Raw genomic sequence first — 12,750 nt, forward strand, 5'->3', positions numbered from 1 at the left:
GCGTGAGCTTTTTAGAAAATGTAAGCTCTTAACTATCGATGACATTCATAAATCTATCGATTACCATCAGTTTGCCGATCGATGTTTTAAAAGCAATCGCATACTTATTTATAGCACGAATTTTTATTTTCTTTTTGTTTAAATATATAACAACATCAACATTTGATTTACAACATACACAACTTATTTTTTTATTATTAATTTTTTCAAACACATCCTGCAAGGCATAAAAAGTGGGTCTACTTTACTGACTATATAAAAACAAAGTGTGTGTGACATATTTTGCATTGTCTAGTGATAAGGCACATCCATGTATAGAGAGATGTATTTACATATGTATGTCATTATGTGCCTAAATGAACTGCATACAAAATCTGTTTGTGTGTATTCGACCTTTTGCATCAAATTTAGAAACTGGAATGCCTATCTGTTAATTAGCTGAGATAAATGAACTGCGTGTGGGTGGGTGTGTGACTGCGGAAACTATCGATGGAAGAAAAAATGATTCCTTATGCCACTTGTTTGTCTGACTCTGACTTCACCTTGACTAAAGTACACGGGGGCAATGCAAAAACAAAAACGAAACGAAACGAAAAGAAAAACAATAACAAAACGACTGGAATGATAACACAGTAGCAAAAATAACATGCAAGTGATTTCCCCCACAGGCACAATCGTCGGGGCAGAACATGTTGAAGCTACGTAACACCTGGTCGGCGGTGGGCTACAATGCCGGTCCAATCGCGCTTCGGTAAGTTGAAGTTGCCCAACGTACGATATCAGTACGATAAGTGAACTCTAATATCCTCATTTCGATTGTCTTGCCAGCTGTTTGTCAACAACGGCTAGCTGCAAGGATTCTGAATCATGGTTCTCCAAGCTGCTGGTGCGGAAGATCGAGCCAACGAAGGAGTCGCACAGTCGCATGCTCAGTGATAAGGAAATCATATACGCGCTGCATACGCATAATGTGCGCCCCGATTCCATGGGCGACTATCTAAATAATTAGTGAGTGGCAAATCGAATCAGATCAGATAACTTGAAATTAATTAATTTGCTTCTTCTTATTTCTGTTGTTATTTTCAAATAGTAAAAACACTGTGGGCCTAATTAATGAGAAGAAGACGAGTCTGTCATGCAATTTGGTTGCCTCATGGACTGTCCAGGTGGGCGATATGGATCAGTGTCTCCATTTGTGGAAATATACCGGCGGCTTCGAGAAAATCGACCAGGCCAAAGAGGATCTGTGGCACGATGAGGAATATCTGAAGCTAATGAACGAGCGCTCGAAATTCTTGCGATCCCGTCACCTGCAATACCTGTTGGCCTTCAGCTACTGGCCACAGATCACCAGCCGAACGGGCAAAAACATCTACGAGATGCGGCAAGTAGAAACAAATGATTCCTGTTTAAGATTATATATTTTATAATATCTTTCTCTCTATATATATATATATATATATATATATATATATATTTGTATAGATCGTATCGGCTGACTCCTGGCACCATGATCGAGTGGGGCAACAACTGGGCGCGCGCCATCAACTTCCGCAAGCACAACAATGAGGCCTTTGCCGGCTTCTTCTCGCAAATCGGTCGACTCTATAATGTGCATCACATTTGGTGTAATTATAATAGATATATCTTAATTTTAATAGATAAGTTTATATATATATATTTATATACTTTCATCTCATTTAGGTTACAAATCCCTGCAGGATCGCAAGGAGACCAGAGAGGCCGCCTGGCGTTCACCCGGCTGGGACGAGTGTGTGGCATATACCGTGCCACTCATACGCGAGATGCACTGCCGCGTCCTGGCGCCCACCGAATTTTCACCCACACAGTAGTGCGGATCAATCCAAGTACGAATAATTTCCACTGCAGAGCCTAATCTCTGTGTCAGCAGCGATATTCCATTACGAATTGCTGTGAAGAAGAAGACGAAAAACTGTTGTAACCCCAAACGCCAAGCCCCAGCCAAACCAAGCCTGCGCGACCTATATTTCTGTTGAAAACTTGTATATAATGCCAGCATTCGAATGCTTTCAATTCTTTCCTAGCTCTTAAGATCAAAGTGCATTTTTGTTGTCTACCACTTGCATATGACTCCTATTGAAAACTATAGATATATGTATGTATATATCGATCAGATCGGAGCACACAAAAAAATATGAATATAAAATTGTTAATATAAATGTGTACACAACAAATAAATTGTGAATGAATCGCATTTAGTTGAAAAATATTTTCTTTAAATTTTTACTTTCCGATGAGTTGCATTTCATATTGTTTTAAGAAAAACTCATATGGTAAAATTCGAATTTACATAAATAGAAGAGAGTTCACTCTTAGGTATTCTTCCAGCAGAACAACTTCAATTTAAACACTAGAAGTTGTCTTCCTTTTGAGTAAATTCCAATGCCTTAAGCTTTTCCATTTTTTTTTTTTTTTTTTTATAAATATTTACAGTTGCTTAATAGTATTAAGTATATTTTTGGATCAGCTCAAGCCGTACAGATAGTGGAATTCAATTAAGTTGGCTAGATGTAAGCTTAGTTTAAACTTAAAAAAAAAAAAAAAAGAAAAATCACTTGGTTATATTATCATAAGAAATCAATTCTTATGATCCATCTACGACTACTTAGAGCTCATGAAGACTTTTCGCTTCAAGATTAGAAATAAAAATAAGTTATCGTACGAACAAATGAAAGAGAAGAGCAAACTTTTCATATTTCGATTGCTATTGAACATATTATTAAATATATTAATATTTATATATGTATGTGTGTGTATATGTACATACATATATAGGTATATATGAATATATATGTGAATATATATATCTGAAAATATATAAATGATATATAGACATATGCATGTACATATATATCTATCTATATATAGACATATATATATATAAACATATATACATATTGATATATATGCAAATATATATACATATATATATATTTATATATAAACATACATATACATATATGTATATATACACACGCACACATATTCACATATTTTATACATTTACAATATGACATTTCATGAAAAATTTGTTAATCACCCCTCGCAGAGGTATCGAAACTATAAACAAAATAACTGTTTTGTCTTCTTCTAACCCATTGTGGATGCCATTCAAGTATGGACGGCGATAATCCCAGCGGTGATTGTTGTTGATCTTGTTGCTTCCCGACTGCTCCTCCTTCAGGGTTTATAATTATCAAAATAAAATTCTTTCAACGGACATCCGCCAATGGCCGATGCACTTAACAAAAATTTGTAAACTCAATAAAATCGCAATTCAACTAAATAATGGTGTAGTTGTTAGTGTCGATGCTGTTCTTTGTGTGGTTCTCCTCCCTCTTTGCCTTCTTGTTCTTCATTATTATCCTCCTACAGCGCCTCTTTCTCTTTATCCTTCTTATTGTTCAGCTGTACTCATTCACAGCTGTGCTGCCATAGAGGCCTCTATATAGCTAGTCTGAACTTAATGCTTATTGGGGGGAGACCATTTCTTCAGCCTGCTGGCGCACAGTCTTGAGATGCTTCTTGCCCTGCAAGTGCTGCTGGAGAATGGATATATGATTCATCGCCTTGTTGCACAGCTTGCAGTAATACGAGCCGGAAGGGGTACGATACATGGAGAGATCGCCATTTATATCAATGACACATGCGGCTGCTATCGATTGCTGCTGCTCCTTGAGCAGCTCCTGGGCATTTGGATCCCCTTCGAGGTTTTGAGCGCGCAGTTTCTTCTGGTGTTTGGCTCCATCGAGATGCATTTGGATTTGAGATGCTGATGTGACGCTGATGTTGCAGATTTTACAGGTAAGGCTCTCGTCGACAGCATTGAAGTGGTGCTGCTGCTCCTCGGCGGTGTCCATCATATCACTGGAAATGTCATGCATATCACCTCCACCGCCGCCTCTCAAAAACATCTCGCCAATGCCGTAGCGACCGTCATCAACCATGACTTCTGCCTTGGTGCCAGTGCGCACCCAGTTGCCGTCCGAATTGTAGTAGCCGGCGCCCGATGGCTTAGAGCGCTTCTGAACGACCAGCTGGTGCTTGCGGCCAGCATAGTGCTGGCGAGCATGGGTCATCGAGGTCAATGGAAGATCGCATAAATTACAGTGGAATGCATTCGGCCCGGTGGGACCCTGTTTGACGAGACGTTTTATGGGTGGTGTCTCCAGGCCCATTTCGGTGTAGTTCTTGGCCAGCCAGGCGCTGATGTGACGGTCGTGAGCCTTGGACTCGTAGTGGTCCTTGGCGCTCTTCATCGAGGTCATCTGCGCCTTGCACAAGTGACAGGACAACGGATGGATTAGCTTGTTCAGCTCGTCCGGATAGCTCTCGTCGCGGCCCTGAAACAGAACCAAATTATTGCCCTCGACCTCCACGGACTCGTACATTTTTCTCTTCAGCTTGCGCTGCTGTGATGCAATTGCCGAAGAGTGCTCCATATTATTCATCATAACGGGCTGATCACCATGCACTACTTTTGCGGCAGTGTAATAACGATTTGGGGCCATTCTTGCTGCCGGGTGCGATGTGATCTTAACCGACACCGGCTCGCAAACATGCTTAGGCTGCTTGTCTGTTGTTGTAATTAGCGGTATTTGGTATGTACTCAAATATCCAGAAGCCATTTTCGTAAAATTTTTCTTTTTGAGACTGAACGTAAGGTTACTTAAAATCTATTTAAAACAGCACTAGTGATGTGTTGAATTGTCGTGTGCCTCACAGCGCAGGCTCAAAAGTTATCGTCAAAGCAACCATCGCTAGATTTTTCAATGGGGTGTCAAATCGTTCGTGTGAAGCACAAATATCGATTTAATTGCATCGCTCGATGCGCACCATCGCCATAAAAACACAAAAAGCTGCCAAAATTAAACCGGCAACCACCGCGATTATTTTCGAGTAAAAAACAGCATACTGATATACAATTTCAAAGAGTTTTATTTAAATAAATGTCTGTTGGCTTTAAAGAATAAAACACTCCTCTTTTAATTGTCGGGCAATGAGCGGATAATATCCGAATCTCCAGGATCGGTAATGGACATGGTGCACACACGGAAGTATTTACCGCAGGCGGTGCCCAACTCAATGTTGGTTCCACTGTAGTGCTGGACTTCAGTTTTGGCCAACATGGCGTAGTATTCAATCTCCGACTTCCTGCAATTGTTACAAAATGACACAATTAACTATATGCACATCATTTTCCCCCAACTCTTTGCTGGAATATGGTTAATCAGAAAGAGTCTCTAGTAATAAAAATTCGTCAAGGCATTCGGAATTACAAAATATCATCATATAAATAAGTTCGATTACTATTCATATCTATTGAGAATGACTCCTTACCCCATTCACACATATACATGTGAGTGCGTGCGTGCGTGTGTTGTTACTGGAACCATTTGGAGCCATGCAGAACTAGTTCATGTTACACATTGTCGGCGGCGAAGGCGGCAACTGCTGCTGCTATACTACTCCATAGTTTCCATAAATATTATTCGATTGGAATCATATTTCTCAGTCAGCATTAAAGAAGACTCCATATGGTTCCAATAACTACAACAACAGCTACTTATCACTGTTCATACGCGGGCGTAATGGAAATCTACTTCTCAGTAGTATATTTTGTTTGTAACCAAAACGAGGAACACAATTTCAGATTCGTTTCTTTTACCTCAATGCGGGCGTGTTGCTGGCGATGAGCACCAGTTTGGCCTTGCCCTGACGCAGGGTCTTCAGCGTTTGCTTGTAACCCAGGCAGTACTTGCCGGATTTCATAACCAGCGCCAGACGCGCATTGGTGCTCTCTAAGGCCTTTTTCTGAAATTATCAAACAATACGAAATCGTTAATCAAACACTCACTAACAATTTGATTCGCTTTTTATTATTTACCTGTTTCTTTACGGCAACCATATTGAATGTTTTAAGTCGCACAATAACAACTAAAAGAAAGAAAATTAACTTTAGCAATTATTTTTACTAAACACGGAGGAATCCACCCACCTTGGTCGAGTGACGCTGTCAAAAAGGCAGATCAACCAGCAAAACGGAAACACGCTGCCATTGGCAGGGCTGCAGCGATATTCTAGCACAAATACGGTATCCCTAAGATGGTTGCAATCGACACGATTTATTGCATGACAGAGGTGCTTATAGTTATCGATAGCTGTGAAGCGCTAATAAAAATTTGAAAATTTATTTTAAGTTCACATTCACACTTTGAAAATTGTTGCCGCTTTAATATTTTATCCTTACCACTATGAAGTGCCATATATTAACTTTACTCAGTATTTTCTTGTCGAATTTCACATAAAACATTCAAAAAATTAAATCATTGACTAAATATGTGTATTATTGATCATTATAAATATTCTTCCCTTGCAATTTAGAACTGTAACTTTGCTCAGTATTTTCATATCGATATATTTTACTCATGCAACATAATCGGTTTCCAACACAGATGTTACCAAAATGGTGGCTCTAGCAAGGCGCAAATACTTGAAAGGCACACACACACAGACACACAAATCCCATATGATGTGCCTTGACGTGTATATGTGTGTGTGAGCGAGAACATTTATTTTGATAAACGGCACATGTAGTGCACAGCCATACGTAAATATGCGACGAATGAAAACTGCAAAATCCATCAACAAACCACCGCCAATACAAGCGGCAGCAAAGAAGACCAATTTCGATGGCGACAATGATATACAATTTGAAGTGGAACTCTGTTGGTGTGTGCAGCAACTGCAGACGGCTCTCCAGAGCGGCAATCTGAGCCAGAAAGTTGGTAAGGCCAGCCCGGATTTGCAAATTATAACTGAAAACAAATTGTCTAATGCAAAACTACAGCCGAAGACACTTCCAAGAATCTGAAGACGTTGACTAGCCAAACGGCGCCACTCATAAAAAAGCGGCAGGTCATGAAATCGGCGCTCGGCGATTACCGTTCGAAGATGCAACAGGAGGAGAAAAAAATGCTGCTAGGTAAGAGGAAAGCTGAATTAGAGTGAGAGCGAGAAAGATAGGAAGAAATTTTTTAAGAGTAATTTTGCCAATATTAATTAAGTATATATGTTAATATAGAAATAGGAGATAGATGAGAATAAGAAGTAGAAAGAGAGGTAAAACTATAATACTGTAAAATATGTACATACATATGCTCTAATAATACTTGTAAACATTGAATATAATTCATAGAATATATATACATACATATATGTATATATCCTAAACGTTATTCTATATAACATTTACTAAATAAATATGTGAAGCTTTAGTGATTAACTGCTCTCTCTATATATATAATGTATAGTTTAGATATCTAATGTATAGTTTATGACTATTATTATGTATATTATTAATTAGCTTCTTCATATTATACTTGAAGAGTTAATCATCCAAAAGTAAGAAGCTGTAATCTTATTTAATATATCTGTCTACCTTTTATATTTAGTATATGATTCAGAGAACGACTTTGCATAAATGGTCAATTAGAAAGTCTATATTTTATTTAATTTCTATATATTCATATTGAGCTTAATTATCAGATGGAAATATTAATGCATGACATGTCTCTCCCGCTCTCGCTTCGTCTGTCTCTTTTCAATTCATGCTTATCTCTGATATCTCCTGTTTACAACAATCTTCTGTTTTCAGCATCGAAACAGATTAAATTCACAACGGCTAACGAAAACAAACCAAAATCAAGCTTTGTCAAGAAGTCGGCGCTACTGACGTCCGGCAAGGACTTTCGCTTTAACTTTGCGCTGCCCAACAATAACGATGAGAACGAGGCAGCTGCAACCCAGGACGTGCCCCAAACGGCAGCAGCTGCCACAAGGATCAGCAGCAGCTTGCAGCTGTCCTCTGGCAAGGAGGAGCCTTTCAGATTCAACTTCCAAATCGAGAATGGGCCAGAGGACATTAACTTCGATGGCCTTATGCTAAATAGCTAAACTTAATAATAAAATATAGTTAAGTTACTAAAGAAATCCATGTTGTTTGCATTTACTTTAAAGGATGACAAAAGTTGTTTTCTTTTTTTGTATACGTTTGGGCATAAATGTTGGCTATTTATTGCTCAACAAATGCATAAATACTCTTTATTTTCTTTTCGTGTTTGTTTTTGTTTACTAATGCAACTAAAGTAGCATAACTGTACAATAGCAAAAAAAATGTTTACTGCACCGACAACTACTGTTTGCGAAATTGATGTGTTTTGTATGAAAAATGAATCCAAAATCAATTGACGTCGACCTAATAATAGTATTGGAATTGTACTGGATTTATGTTTCCTGCTGCGCCGCCAGTTTGCTGCTGATACACCTCGATTGTGTCGCCCTCCTCCATTTCCAGGGAGGTGGGTGTATCGTTCTCATTGATCGGCTGCCCATCGAAACGAAATCGTACCACCTGCATAGACAGGCCCTAAAATGCACAGATAAAGAGAATATGTTAGTTCTCAACATGATCTTCCATGCTTGATTGCTTGCTTTCTTTCACTTACGGCACGGTCGCAATATGCGTTCATCAGCTTACGCAGTGGAGTGTGTTTCTTTATTTTGAACTGAACCACTGCATTGTCCTGGCCCAGGACCTTCAAGTTGATGTGCTCAGTTTCAGTCTAAGCGGCAAAGCAAAGAATCAGATATTTTAATATAAATTATTTAAAAAATTTAAAAATAAAAAATTTCGCGGTTCAACGCGCAAAAAACAAAATTGAAACAAAATTTGTTTTTGCCATGCTTAAATTACAGAAAACATGTTTCATTTTTTTCTTTTGGTATTTGTATGCGCTTGCATGTGTGTGTGTATATATGTATATTCACTACACGCCGGCTTTTTTTCGCACTAGCCACAATATTCACTTGGAAATAAACAAACTTCGTAAAATATTTACCTTTTTTTCTTCAGACATTTCTATTTTAATTTTCCAGTTTCCGACTATGAGCTATGTATACCGTAGCAGATATTTCGCTAGAATGAGCAAAACAACTCAACGTTGTCAGCAAAGTAAGTTTGACACAACAACAAAAGTAGGGATGACCGATAACAGCTATCGTATTCTCCAGCTCACGCACGAATCAGTTTCATCGAAGGTCGTGCTATGCTGATATTGTCAGCGCGCTGCAACGGTTAAATATATGTATGTAAAGAGTGGTGCGCTGTTTCGTTCCGGAACTAGTTTGAGATGCTCTGCCCGAATTGAACTATGTTTTAAATAAAATATTCTTTTTACTGCACTATTATCAACGTAAACAAATAATTAAAAGGCAAAGTCAAAATTTGTTCTTTTTTGAATAATACGATAATCTTTATTCTATTAAAGGTAATATGAAAAATACTCAATATGGAAGTTATTACTTTTCTATACATAATACATGCATTTATGTATGTATATAAATCTATATTCGTTTATATAGAGATATATGTACACATATGTGTATATGTATATGTTACATTTACAATATTAACTCTATTGGTTTATATACACAATTTTAGATTTGCATTCTGTTGTTGTGTTAATTGATTGAATATTTTATTTACTAATTTTTTGCGTGCATACACAGTCATACATACATATGTACATCTATATAGCACTTTCAATTTCATATATGTATGTATGTATGTATGCATGTGTGTATGTTTGTTTGTTTGTTTGTCGATTTCTCATTATTGTATTCACTGATATGCATTTATTTAATTATTAATTGTTGAACACAAACATATGTACATATGTATGTGTACATATGTTTGAGTATAAAAAAAGACACGCTTATAATCAAATATGTATGTATGTATGTATGTATCATTAGCTTCGTATTTCTTCTAAATATTTGATGTTTATACTTAGCTATGCGTATTCAAAACTTAACTGGAACTGGAACTGTTTAGGGGATGTGAGAGCTCTTCACAGTGGGTATCGCATAGATCACACATACATGCTTGCTTATGTGTATGTATGTACATATGCGTACATGCCTGGATTGGATGGGCCTTGTTTATTTTGCTTGCTTACACACACCCACAAGCGGATTCATTGAAAAGGATTTCTAAAATCACACACACACATACATATATATAATTATAGATGTAATGGACATTTAGATGTTTTTTTGAAAAAGCCTAACAATTTAATTAATATAGGTAAAAAATATTTCTAATTGTAAATGAATTGTTTTCTAACTACCTAAATGTTACGATACACACATACATAAGAACTTTTTGCTTTTATTTTTTAATTACTTGAATTTGATGATATACATACATACACTAGCATGCACATACATATATTCACATAGAAACACATTTCGAGGTATAAAATAAAAAAATTAGTTTTTTTCCTTTGACATAAAGATTCAGATAAAAATTTAAATTTTCATAATTTATTTTTTGTTATATATAAATTCTGTTAGTTTCGGCTGAATATATGTAAGTACATATCTGTTTAACTATATATGTATATATAGATATTCTATATAGATAGTTTCTGGATTATCCGCACTAACTAAAGTTGAGCAATTCTGTTTTGTTTTTGTTTTGTTTTTCTTTTCATAATTCTCGTTCTATTTATAAGACTTCTTCGTGAATACTTCACTATATATATGTATATAGGTTTTTTTTTTTATATTTACATAAATTATTATAATTTCTGTTAATTATTGTTGTAGCTTTCTTGTGTTTCTTGTTGTTTGTTTATTTGGTAGGTTTGTTATTCAATTTTAATAATGCTATAATTAATATACTTTCGTTCTGTGGGACTAACGTACATACATATATATATATATATATATATTTATACATATATAGGTCTGTACTAGGTACAGTCGTGGGCTATAACTTATTAGTGGGGCATACAGAGGCATTTATGTATTTCTCCCGCTCATCCGATTTATATAGATTTTTTTTTTCCATTTATTTATATATTTATATAAGGATGTATGTATGTATATATACATTTATCTACTCTATCACAATTGGAGAGTGCCTAATTTCAGTTAGCAAAAAACAAAAAAAAAGTCATTAGGCCTAGCTTAGCTTATACACACATCGATCTAGAATATGTTTAGATATACTATATATTTATATATGCATATAAAACTGATTTAACAAATTTGCTTTAACTAAATAGCTTTATAAACATTGAGAATTTTCGTCTATACATTCAGAGAGGGAGAGAGATATATAGTATATACCTAGATATATATTATTCATATGTCTCTTTATTGTTTATATGTATACATACATATACATATATAAAAGTACAAAATTGTAATTCAATTCTAGTTTGTCTAAAAGTTTTTCGTGTTTAATTTCTATTTTCTTTTCATTTTCATTTTCATTTTCTGTTTCGTTTTTTTTTTTTCTGTTTTGTAGGTACTTTTCGTACTATCATGATCGAAATGTTGCATGTAAATGAGTTTAATATTTCATAGACAAATCATTTGCATTTGCATGCACTCGCATCATAACAGTTAGTTATTATACAGTTAGTATAGTTAGTTATAGTACAGTTAGTTAGAAGCTTTTTAAGGTACTTAAATGTTTCTTTAAATTTCCATTTCAGTGGTAAGTTTTTAGGCGCACACACACACACATGCATAGGACAGGGTCTGTCTATGCGTGAGTGTGTGCTTTGTGTGTGTGTAGGTATATATACATATACATTTGTCGAATATACACACACCAATCAAACTAATTATTATAAAAAATTATAAATTATAAAAAACAAATAAAACAATTTTTTTTTCTATAGAATTATAATAAAAATAAAAATGTATTTTATGTTTACATATGTGTAGACTTTTTTTGATAATAAAAATAAAAAAAATAATACAAAATATGTACACATATATGTAAATATATTTTTTATTTACTTTATAAAAAATAGATTAATTTACTTTGTCAATAGATATATTTTTAAAAATTTCATATTTATTTATTTCATGCACAGCTACGGCCTTAAAAATAGTTGCATAGTGACGTAGTAGCTCTCTATCGATATCTGAATTAATAAGAATATATATTAAGTGCCAAATGACTTTCAATATATGGAGTTTATCACTAAGATTTCTCCCAACTGTAGCACTACTACCACTATTTTTTTGACCGCAGGTGTATAATATACAATAAGTATGAAAACATATATATATTCTTATTTATTTTTTCATGAAAATAATATATATGAATTTATAAAAAAAAATATTTATTTTTTTTTTAATACAATTTTCTCTCTATTTTTTTGTTTGTTTTCGTTTATTATACATTATAACTTGAATGATTTATTTATTATAATAATATAACTGTTTTTTCTTTTTGCTATTAGAAGGAATTTGTTGACCGCTGTTTCATATATGTATGTAAACATATACAATATGTATGCACATATGCATACATACACACATATATGTATATATATTCAATATTCATTCAATATATTTCTTAATTTCTCAATTTGTTTAGAATATTCTTGAAATTAGGCTTTTTGGTATATACATTTACATATGTTAGGTTAGATTGAATAGCTACACACACACACACAGATACGCACACACACACACATACACGCGCGCACCCAAACACACACACATACATATACATATTGTATATATATATGTTTAGATTATTTAATTTATATATTTAAATAAAAATGCTTGTTTTTTTTTTTTTTTTTTTTCAATTTTCAGTTTGTGTTCTTTTTGTTGGAA

The 12,750-nt window shown here is 34.8% G+C and overlaps 5 protein-coding genes across 8 annotated transcripts; 2 read left to right on the plus strand and 3 right to left on the minus strand.

Annotated features, from left to right (window-relative positions):
* The first annotated feature begins 79 nt into the window (after positions 1 to 79).
* On the plus strand, positions 80 to 2,203 carry LOC6586128 (protein NipSnap). 3 transcript variants are annotated; one of them, XM_002011715.4, is made up of 6 exons: positions 80 to 233; positions 669 to 751; positions 829 to 1,008; positions 1,091 to 1,384; positions 1,486 to 1,628; positions 1,705 to 2,202. In XM_002011715.4, the coding sequence occupies exons 2-6, from the start codon at positions 690 to 692 to the stop codon at positions 1,851 to 1,853; spliced, it is 828 nt and encodes a 275-aa protein (XP_002011751.1). In that variant the 5' UTR covers positions 80 to 233; positions 669 to 689; the 3' UTR covers positions 1,854 to 2,202. The 3 variants fall into 3 exon arrangements, with proteins under 3 accessions (XP_002011751.1, XP_015016126.1, XP_015016125.1); XM_015160640.3 differs by lacking the exon at positions 80 to 233 and adding an exon at positions 342 to 380 and having other exon boundaries at positions 1,705 to 2,203; XM_015160639.3 differs by lacking the exon at positions 80 to 233 and adding an exon at positions 433 to 462 and having other exon boundaries at positions 1,705 to 2,203.
* An 800-nt stretch (positions 2,204 to 3,003) lies between these two features.
* LOC6586129 (zinc finger protein 346) lies at positions 3,004 to 4,762 on the minus strand. Its single transcript, XM_002011716.4, has one exon. It carries the CDS (start codon positions 4,668 to 4,670, stop codon positions 3,513 to 3,515), a length of 1,158 nt encoding a protein of 385 aa, XP_002011752.1. The 5' UTR covers positions 4,671 to 4,762; the 3' UTR covers positions 3,004 to 3,512.
* A 200-nt stretch (positions 4,763 to 4,962) lies between these two features.
* On the minus strand, positions 4,963 to 6,120 carry LOC6586130 (60S ribosomal protein L30). Of its 2 annotated transcripts, XM_002011717.4 has the most exons (4): positions 6,041 to 6,120; positions 5,930 to 5,979; positions 5,711 to 5,856; positions 4,963 to 5,196 (listed from the first exon to the last, which is right to left on the minus strand). In XM_002011717.4, the coding sequence occupies exons 2-4, from the start codon at positions 5,948 to 5,950 to the stop codon at positions 5,028 to 5,030; spliced, it is 336 nt and encodes a 111-aa protein (XP_002011753.1). In that variant the 5' UTR covers positions 5,951 to 5,979; positions 6,041 to 6,120; the 3' UTR covers positions 4,963 to 5,027. The 2 variants fall into 2 exon arrangements, with proteins under 2 accessions (XP_002011753.1, XP_043867383.1); XM_044011448.1 differs by lacking the exons at positions 5,711 to 5,856; positions 5,930 to 5,979; positions 6,041 to 6,120 and adding an exon at positions 5,383 to 5,402.
* A 414-nt stretch (positions 6,121 to 6,534) lies between these two features.
* Positions 6,535 to 8,034, plus strand: LOC6586131 (UPF0488 protein CG14286). Its single transcript, XM_002011718.4, has 3 exons — positions 6,535 to 6,830; positions 6,893 to 7,027; positions 7,700 to 8,034. The coding sequence occupies exons 1-3, from the start codon at positions 6,659 to 6,661 to the stop codon at positions 7,996 to 7,998; spliced, it is 606 nt and encodes a 201-aa protein (XP_002011754.1). The 5' UTR covers positions 6,535 to 6,658; the 3' UTR covers positions 7,999 to 8,034.
* A 94-nt stretch (positions 8,035 to 8,128) lies between these two features.
* LOC6586132 (small ubiquitin-related modifier 3) lies at positions 8,129 to 9,086 on the minus strand. Its single transcript, XM_002011719.4, has 3 exons — positions 8,943 to 9,086; positions 8,550 to 8,666; positions 8,129 to 8,470 (listed from the first exon to the last, which is right to left on the minus strand). The coding sequence occupies exons 1-3, from the start codon at positions 8,958 to 8,960 to the stop codon at positions 8,300 to 8,302; spliced, it is 306 nt and encodes a 101-aa protein (XP_002011755.1). The 5' UTR covers positions 8,961 to 9,086; the 3' UTR covers positions 8,129 to 8,299.
* Between the last annotated feature and the right edge of the window lie 3,664 nt (positions 9,087 to 12,750).

The sequence above is a fragment of the Drosophila mojavensis genome, unplaced genomic scaffold, assembly GCF_018153725.1.
Source record: "Drosophila mojavensis isolate 15081-1352.22 unplaced genomic scaffold, ASM1815372v1 contig_136, whole genome shotgun sequence".
NCBI classification, from domain to species: domain Eukaryota; kingdom Metazoa; phylum Arthropoda; class Insecta; order Diptera; family Drosophilidae; genus Drosophila; species Drosophila mojavensis.

What these genes read in the sequence shown, in the direction of transcription:
- LOC6586128 (XM_015160640.3), top strand. Translation starts at nt 357, where the DNA reads ATGAACTGCATACAAAATCTGTTT. An exon ending in ACTGCATACAAAATCTGTTT is followed by an intron (nt 381 to 668) that starts GTGTGTATTCGA and finishes TTTCCCCCACAG; the next exon opens with GCACAATCGTCGGGGCAGAA. An exon ending in AAAAACATCTACGAGATGCG is followed by an intron (nt 1,385 to 1,485) that starts GCAAGTAGAAAC and finishes ATATTTGTATAG; the next exon opens with ATCGTATCGGCTGACTCCTG.
- LOC6586132 (XM_002011719.4), bottom strand. An exon ending in ACGCATATTGCGACCGTGCC is followed by an intron (nt 8,471 to 8,549) that starts GTAAGTGAAAGA and finishes TGTGCATTTTAG; the next exon opens with GGCCTGTCTATGCAGGTGGT.
- LOC6586129 (XM_002011716.4), bottom strand. Translation starts at nt 4,670, where the DNA reads ATGGCTTCTGGATATTTGAGTACATACCAAATACCGCTAATTACAACA.
- LOC6586130 (XM_002011717.4), bottom strand. Translation starts at nt 5,950, where the DNA reads ATGGTTGCCGTAAAGAAACAG. An exon ending in TGGTTGCCGTAAAGAAACAG is followed by an intron (nt 5,857 to 5,929) that starts GTAAATAATAAA and finishes TGATAATTTCAG; the next exon opens with AAAAAGGCCTTAGAGAGCAC. An exon ending in AGCAACACGCCCGCATTGAG is followed by an intron (nt 5,197 to 5,710) that starts GTAAAAGAAACG and finishes TAACAATTGCAG; the next exon opens with GAAGTCGGAGATTGAATACT.
- LOC6586131 (XM_002011718.4), top strand. Translation starts at nt 6,659, where the DNA reads ATGCGACGAATGAAAACTGCAAAATCCATCAACAAACCACCGCCAATA. An exon ending in CAATCTGAGCCAGAAAGTTG is followed by an intron (nt 6,831 to 6,892) that starts GTAAGGCCAGCC and finishes GCAAAACTACAG; the next exon opens with CCGAAGACACTTCCAAGAAT. An exon ending in GGAGAAAAAAATGCTGCTAG is followed by an intron (nt 7,028 to 7,699) that starts GTAAGAGGAAAG and finishes TTCTGTTTTCAG; the next exon opens with CATCGAAACAGATTAAATTC.